The 8847-nt window shown below is 45.1% G+C and overlaps 1 protein-coding gene and 1 non-coding gene across 2 annotated transcripts; one reads left to right on the top strand and one right to left on the bottom strand.

Moving 5' to 3' along the window:
* Positions 1-1679: 1679 nt before the first annotated feature.
* LOC136551418 (uncharacterized) lies at positions 1680-2869 on the top strand. The gene is made up of 3 exons (XM_066542971.1): positions 1680-2332; positions 2425-2490; positions 2599-2869. The coding sequence occupies exons 1-2, from the start codon at positions 1756-1758 to the stop codon at positions 2487-2489; spliced, it is 642 nt and encodes a 213-aa protein (XP_066399068.1). The 5' UTR covers positions 1680-1755; the 3' UTR covers position 2490; positions 2599-2869.
* A 5284-nt stretch (positions 2870-8153) lies between these two features.
* Positions 8154-8292, bottom strand: LOC136553100 (small nucleolar RNA Z247). Its single transcript, XR_010783009.1, has one exon. It is a non-coding gene; the product is annotated as a small nucleolar RNA Z247 (small nucleolar RNA).
* Between the last annotated feature and the right edge of the window lie 555 nt (positions 8293-8847).

Raw genomic sequence — 8847 nt, 5'->3', positions numbered from 1 at the left:
GATCTCATTGTAGACCTCATGAGATCTATAAAATTCTAGTTTTAAGTTTTTTATTTGAGAAAGTTAAGATACTAAAAAAATATTATAGATTTTCAATAGCACATTAATCGCGTACCAAATTTGTCACCTTATAAAAGTCATATCTTTCTTATATGGTATCTGACAAAGATACTTTGTATATGAAACTTGTAGCTATCGATGAGATTTACATATTCCTAGTTTTGAGTTTTTTTAGTTTGAGATCATTAAACTACTCAAAAAATATTATAAAGTTTTAGCATTTGTCTGTGTTCACCAGAGGACCTCCGGCCTTGGTCCCGTCTCAGGGTGTGATACTGGAACCTCTTTTTTTTTAACAAAGAACCTCTTTTATTTATCGATAATGATAGGACGCAGGTGTCCATCCCCGTTCGGACGCCGCACGCCCACTCTGTCTCGCTGCAGCCGCACGCCATATCCCGTGCCAGTCGCTCGGTCGCTGCTCGCTCTCACCCATCGCGTGTTGCTCCCTCCCATCACGCGTGCCGCCCACCTGACTGAGCCAAGGGCGCTGCTAGTGGTGGTGCTCGCACGGCGCTGCTGGTGCTGGTGCTGTGCTGCTCACTTCGCCCGTTGCGCGCCCCGCTCGCCCAGCTGAGCTGAAGCTTGGTGCTAGTGGCGCTAGTTTTGGTGTTGCTCGCGCACCTGCCGTTGGTGGTGCTCATGTGCCGCCACTGGTGCTGGTGGTGCTCACCGCCGGCTCTACCCCGACGGTTGGAATCGACTCGCCCTGGTCTCCCCTATGTTGCAAAACGCATATTTAAGTGTGCCAGATGTTTCATGGGTATGTTGTAAGTGTTTCATATGAACGTTGCAAAAGTAGATCGATATATTGAATATGTTGCATTGGTTGTACACTATGTTATAAACTTTTGTTCTCAATGTTTCATTTGTTTTTCAGACGTATGTTGCATGTGTGTTTATCTGGATGTTGCATATGTTTCATACATATGTTGCAAGTGTTTTATTAGGAAGTTGTGTGTGTTTACAATGGTTTCAAGTGTTGTGCATGTGTTTTTACAAGTGTTTCAAACGTATGTTTCAAGTGTTTCATTGTTTTGAGACATATGTTGCAAGTGTTGCGTTTTGATGTTTCAAAAGTAGATCGAGTGTTGCATCTCCTTCCTCGCCTTCTGCTACCTAGCTTGCCTCAGTGTCCTCCTCCTCCTGGCGTCGGCTGGGTATCCCATATGACACGGCGGCCGCCGGGATGTTGAAGAATAGAACATGTGCAAGGTCCATTTGTGATGATTATGATCCTACAGCTTGCATTGAATTTCATTCGTCTCAGGCATCGCGTCCTGCTATGGATATATTAGCAGAGCTCTGCGTTGTGATCTTGTTTCTGTTACCCTGATTCCTTCTGTTGTAGATCGTAGCGCAAAATAACCGTAATATACAGCAACAACAGAACGAAAGTTGACGGTGAGTTGGGATTACAAGTTTACAACTGCTGATATCTACAAGATCGGCCCATTCTACTTGTTACAGTTGCATATCTAGATATACTCTAGCTAACAAATATACAACAAACAATCTAGTACGAGAAGAATCAGAGAGATATCTCAACGGCATGCCAACCCTAAACCCCAGGCCACTCCTATAAATTGACCCTTTCCTTTCGTTCAAGGTTCATCTCATACCACAGAAGCTAACCAAGCCTCTGTTAGTTTACGCGCCCATCCATCCATCCATCCAAAGACCAAAGAGAGATCTATGGCGCCGTCCAGCAAGTACACGCTGATCGCGTTGCTCGTGGCCTTCGCCGTGGTCTTGCCCAGCCTGCTGCACCAATCTGCGGCCGCCAGAGACGGAGGAGCAGCCAAGGCCGCCGCGGCGGCTCCTGCGCCATCGGCCAACGGCGAAGTCGTCTTGCACCCGACGGCCACGTACGAGATCCCTGACCTGCCACTGCCGCGAATTATACCATGCCCTCCCGCGTTTCCAAAGATTCCGTTCATCCCCTGCTACAACGTGACGCCGCCTGCGCCGCCGCCGCAGCCAAAGGAGTGCAAGGCATCGCTGGTGATGCTGATGCCTCCGTGCTCCGGTTTCCTCACCACCAACAGCAGCAAGGATCCGAGCACGCAGTGCTGCGCCGGAGTCAGTCGATTCATCAGCGGCGGCGATCCGAGCATCTATGCTCCTCTTTGCCTCTGCCACATCATTAACGGCGACGTGAACCAGCTTCTGACGGCGCCGGTGGACCACGCGCGCGCTCTGTCCCTCGTGCAAGTGTGTTTGGGAATAGACCCAGAGACATCTACGGGCATCTGCAACGACGACAGTTTGAGTAAGTCATATATACAGTTTATTTCCAAGAGACTAATAATCCTTATAATAATGCAACTAATTAATGTGCAATGATACCATTACACTGAACAGGGAAACAAATACCACCGATGGAGCTTCCCAAACCTCCAACACCAGCGCCAGGGAAGAAGGCTTAGGGTATTGCCTTTTTTCCATTTCATTTTTTTTTCAGTTACTATTAGTTTATCAGCAAGCCAGTTGTTGTTATCTAATTAACATCCTTTTCTATTCTTGGATTTTTGGCAGGTCGATGATATAGAGCTGCCATAAGTAGCAGCAACAGGTTGATCGACTCTTTGGTCAGGAGAAATAATAAGTTAGAGCTGTGGATTTGATGCATTTACAACCATCAAAGTGTCAGATGCATAAATGAGTTCATTGGCGTCATAGTCAGCAGTCGTCGTCGTCGTCATCATGTATCGTCAGTAGAGTTTAGTTACAGCGTTTTGGTTAAGATGTCATATCTAGTTTGAGACTAAGTCAAGTGCCATGTATCAACAGAAATAAACCGTTCTTGCTCAATGCATACTTTGATGATATCTACAGTTTGTCTCTACTCGAGTCTCGATTTGATTTGGTTTTTCTTATATAACAAAATAACTATGATAGTACTGCTGCCTTATTTTAGACCCAATTTCTACATACATTTGTTTCTTTTTTTTATAATATAATAAACACTTATATGATATCAACATGTCATTTAATCTAGTGCACAAAAGTTGCATGCACCAATGGAACATCTATTTTGTTAAATTGATGTATTATAAGATATAAACTAATGCTCAAAGTACGACATTTAAATCCTAATACTTCCTATAAAGGGTTACTTGAGAGATTGTTATTAACGTCTGATTTCTCATGAATCCGAATAATATCTGCAGACATGATTTTCTCTGTACTTGAGCGGTAACACTTTAATTTTCTTTCTCGAATTAATAGAAATAAAGATAGTACTAGTACATCCGCCATTTATTACGTCCAATTTCTATGCAATGTGTATAATAGCAAAAAAAATATAATAGTACCTCTGTTAAAAATATATACTCCCCTTTGTTTCTTTCCGTATAACAGCAAAGCCATAATATGATTTCAATAGGTCATATTTAATCTAGTGTACACTACTACAAAACTGACATTCATTATTGGCCCATCTCACTGCCACCTATTTTGGAACCGACAATGATAGAGCATTATTGGTAGCCTATCATTGCCGGTTCGTGGTTTGTGAAAATTGTTTTACATAAAAAAAATTATAATTTTTCATATGAGGTCAGATTAAGATAAATGTTATGTCAAAACTTTAGATTTTGAAGAGATCCAAAATTTTGTAGTTGGCAACTTTTTTAATTTGAGATGGTTTACAAGTCTAAATATTTAATATAATTTCTCAGACAAATTTGACATGATTAACAATGTCGAATGGAGACAAAGTCAATATCGAAGTTATAGTATCGATGAGATCTATAATTTTGTAGTTAACAATCTTTTCATTTGAGATTATTTTGAGTGCTAGATATACAATATAAGATTTAAAAAATGTGTAGTTAAAAAACAGCGTCAGCTTTATGGTTATATGTATCATGTAGCTCAGTTGGTATGTGCGTCTGCCGGAACGTAGTTCGAATCTTAAAAACACATGTTTTCTATCTTTTATTTACATATCACTGAATTTTTTAATCTTTTTATCATGTATCAATGCCGGTTTCTAGAATAGAATCTTGAAAACACATGTTTTCTATCTTTTATTTATATATCACCTAATTTTTTAATCTTTTTTTATCATCTATTACTACCGGTTGTAAAGTTTAGGGTTAACGAGTGACCTATCCTTGGCCCTCGGGTATGTGTTAAATAGCAGGGGGAACAGCCCCCCGGCGGTGGCTTTGTACAGATCAGTTTGTTACAACAGAATACATGTATGATGCTACAATCTAGGAACAAACACCTGACAATAGGATACACTGAACCTAGACTACATGGTGGATATCTACCATCTTAACATCCCCCCTCAATCTCAGCCACATACAAGGTTGAGATTGTTTCTAAATTCACGTAGCTTGACTCGAGGAAGAGCCTTGGTAAAACCATCTGCCACTTGATCATTTGTACTGATGAATCTAATCTCCAACAATCTTTGTGCAACTCTTTCTCTGACAAAATGGAAGTCAATCTCAATATACTTTGTTCTTGCATGGAACACGGGATTCACAGATAGATATGTTGCACCAAGATTGTCACACCACAAACGGCCTACCGGAGAGTGGGGAACTCTAAGCTCCGAGAGTAGCTTCTGAACCCAGATCAATTCTGCAGTGGCGTTTGCTAGGGACTTGTATTCAGCTTCTGTGCTAGAATGTGACACAGTCGCTTGTTTCCTAGCACTCCAAGAAATAAGATTGTCACCCAGAAATATTGCAAACCCACCAGTTGATCTCCTGTCGTCAACACAGCCAGCCCAATCGGCATCGGAGAAACCACTAACAATCATGTTCTTGGAGTTTCCAATTCGTAACCCAAGATTCATAGTTCCTCGCACATACCTGAGAATACGTTTCACCGCACTCCAGTGAACTGTTGTAGGCGCATGTAGATACTGACACACTTTGTTTACTGCAAAACAAATGTCAGGTCGGATAAGTGTCAAATACTGCAACGCTCCAACCAAACTCCTATACTTGGTTGAGTCATCTGGCCCTAGTGTCGTTCCTTCTACAGCTCTCAGCCTTTCTGTACTTGACATGGGTGTATCGATGACTTTGCACTTGTCCATTCCAGATCGTGCAAGGATATCTGCTGCATACCTTTGTTGCGTGAGTACTAACCCTTCCTTCACCTTTTTTACTTCTATTCCCATAAAGTAATGCAAGTCTCCCAAATCTTTCAAAGCGAAGTCACTCTGTAGATTGTTGAGTAGTGCATTTGTGGCTTCGGGAGATGAACTTGCCACTATGATGTCATCAACATACACTAATACGAACACACAACATGACCCCTTGTTGTAGAAAAATAATGACGTGTCCGCTTTAGATGGGATGAACCCCAAGGACTGCAATTTTGCACAAAGCCGAGCATACCAAGCTCGTGGGGCCTGCTTCAAACCATAGAGAGCTTTGCCTAGCTTGCACACATAGTGAGGATGAGACTTGTCTTCATACCCTGGTGGTTGATGCATATACACCTCTTCATCCAAGATTCCGTGAAGAAAGGCATTCTGTACATCCAGCTGTCGTAACGACCATCCCTTAGTCATTGCAATGGATAGAACTAAGCGGATGGTAGCTGCCTTAACCACAGGACTAAAAGTATCTTCGTAGTCTATCCCATAACGTTGCTTGTATCCTTTTGCGACTAACCGTGCCTTGTACCTATCAATGGATCCATCAGCCTTGCGTTTCACCTTGTACACCCATTTGCAACCGGTGATGTTCTTGCCCTTTGGTGGTGGCACTAGATGCCACGTCTTGTTCTTGAGTAATGCTTGGTGCTCAACATCCATTGCCGAGATCCACTTCTGATCACTGAAGGCTTCATCAACATTGCGAGGCTCTTCTGGTACAGTAGAAGCAGTCATTCCCCACCTTACTGTTCCATCAGTATGTATCTTGGGCTTGGTGATACCGTGCTGTAGTCATGTTGTGGGTCTCTGAGGTGAAGATGAATCTACCATAGCTGAGGATGTAGGGGCAGTGGATGCATCGGATCCGCTGGATGCCACACTGGATCCGCTCGACAGCACAGCATCACCGTCAGGAGATTGTTGGTGTCCCCCCTCGACCAGATCTGGGTGCACGGACACAGGGGACGATGGAGAGATGTGCGGCCCTGTGGAATCCGCAGATGATCCCGCAGACAAATCCCCCGATCCGTTCTGCTGTTGCGGCTGCGATCCCGACGGCGATGCTGAGCCCGATCCCCTACCGATGCCAGGAGAAGCATCTTGGGAACCCGCGCTACCTCCTCCACCACGACACATGTGATATGGAGCCATTGGAACTGAATTTTTAGCCAATCTTTCACGATTTTCATCCAAATTTTTTTCTGCACCCTGCATAGAATCACAGCCACTCAAGGAAGCATTAGTCTGGTTAGGAGAAATCAAATGCTGATCACATATTTGTGCATCCGGGAATGACATGGATGGATTGAGGAGGATGTCGGGCAAGACTTGAAGCTCAGCGCGGAGTCTTGCACCAGCATTTGGATGGAGAGAAGAGAAAGGAAAAATTCCTTCATCGAAGACAACATCACGGGAGACATAGATCCTGCCTTCACTTGGATCAAGACATTTGAACCCTTTGTGAGAATTGCTATAGCCAAGAAAGACACAGCGTTTAGAGCGGAATTGGAGTTTGCGGCTATTGTAGGCGCGGAGATTTGGCCACACCGCACAACCAAACGTGCGGAGAAATTGGTAATTTGGTTCATGACCATGGAGCCGGCGGAAAGGTGTGTCATCACTAATGACTTTGGAAGGTAGGCAATTTATCAAGAATACGGCAGTGAGGAATGCTTCGTCCCAAAATTTCAGTGGCGTGGATGAATGAGCAAGCAAAGTAATCCCCATTTCTACAATATGTCTATGTTTGCGCTCGGCGGCTCCATTCTGTTGGTGGGCATGCGGGCAGGATACAAGATGATGAATGCCTACTCGCTTAAAAAAGGAGTTGAGGGATTTGTATTCCCCTCCCCAATCAGTCTGCATAGCACGGATTTTCTTGTCAAATTGACGCTCAACTAGGTTCTGGAAATCACGGAAGCATTGAAAAACTTCGGATTTGTGACGAAGTAAATAGATCCAAGTGAATTTAGAGTAATCATCGATAAAACTCACATAATAATTGAAACGGCCAACAGAAGTTGGCGTAGGTCCCCAAACATCAGAAAAAATAAGTTCCAAAGGACTAGTCGACACGCTAGTTGACTTTGGATAGGGCAACTGATGGCTCTTGCCCCTTTGACACGAATCACACACATGTTTAAAGTTCACATCCTGAACACAAGATAACTTATGGCGACTAAGAATTTTATTAACGACGGTAGTAGATGCATGGCCTAGCCTACTGTGCCAGATGGACGCAGAAGGCTTGGCGGCTCCAAGAGCTTGTTTATTTGGTGACGACCTATGCGGGATGGACTTGATAGGGTAGAGGCCTCCTTCAGCCTTGCCTCTGAGGAGCGTTCTCTTCGTCACCGCCTCCTTTATAAAAAATTGATCAGGATGAAACTCAACAAAGGCATTGTTGTCTCGTGTAAGACGATTAATAGATACTAGGTTTTTACTAGCAGCAGAAACATGAAGAACATTATGTAGATGAATATTATGAGATGGGGATTGCACAACACTATGACCAACATGTGAAATCTCCATACCTACCCATTGGCGGCGTGGATGTGGTCTCCTCCATGATACCTGTCATGCACCGACAGCTTATCAAGCTCACCGGTGATGTGGTCGGTGGCTCCCGAGTCCATATACCAATTGGTGTCTACTCCATAGGAAGACGACATGGCGGCTGAAGCAGACTTCTGCGGTGGACCTGTAACTGAAGCATCGAACCTTTTGAAGCAGCGGTAGGCCAGGTGTCCCTCCTTTCCACACACCTGGCAGATGAGTCCTGCCTGGAAAGGATGGCGCACGGTGTTGTTGTTGTTCCGCGTGTTCTTCGGGTTGCGTCCACCACCTCCGCCGCCACGGCTGAAACCACCGCGGCCACGGTTGAAGTTGTTGTTGGAGCCGCGCCCTCCTCGGGATGCCAGATTAGCAGAGGATTGAGATCCTCCACTATGCATCTCCAGCCTTTGCTCGTGGCTGATCAACTGGGTGTAGAGCTCGCCCAGGGAGATGGGTTCAACCCTGTTTGCGATAGAAGTGACCACAGAATCGTAGTCATCGCCGAGGCCTGTGAGGATGTAGGACACCATCTCATCATCTTGAAGACGGCGCCCAGCAGAAGCCATCTCGTCAGCGAGCGACTTCATCTTGGAGCAGTAGTCGGCAATGGAAGAAGTACCCTTGGATGCCATCGCCAAGGCCATCCTGGTACTGATCAACTTCGCGCGAGATTGAGAGGCAAAGAACCCCTCGATGCTGGCCCATGCCTCGGTGGCCGTAGTCGCGGTGGAGATCTGTTGCAGAATCTCCTTTGAAACGGAGACCAGCAGATAGCTCAGGACCTGTTGGTCCTTTGCGACCCACGTGGTGTACTCCTTGTTGAGGATCGGCGCCGCCTCCTTCTCCCCTCCTTCCTTCTTGGGCAGGAACTTGGCGGGGGGCTCCGCCGTGGGACTGAGGAACTCGTAGACCTCCGCTCCTCTGATTGAGGAGAGGACTTGAGCGTGCCACCCTAGAAAGTTCCCACGGGTCAGCTTTTCACTGACCGGCATAAAACCTAGGGAAGCAAGCACGGTATGCTGCACGGAGGAGGAGGAGGCCATGGCAAAACTCCGTAGGGAAAGTGGCTCTGTATACCATGTAAAGTTTAGGGTTAACGAGTG

This window comes from Miscanthus floridulus, chromosome 4 (genome assembly GCF_019320115.1).
Source record: "Miscanthus floridulus cultivar M001 chromosome 4, ASM1932011v1, whole genome shotgun sequence".
Classification (NCBI taxonomy): Eukaryota; Viridiplantae; Streptophyta; class Magnoliopsida; order Poales; family Poaceae; genus Miscanthus; species Miscanthus floridulus.
This window is presented reverse-complemented; position numbering and strand designations above follow the sequence as displayed.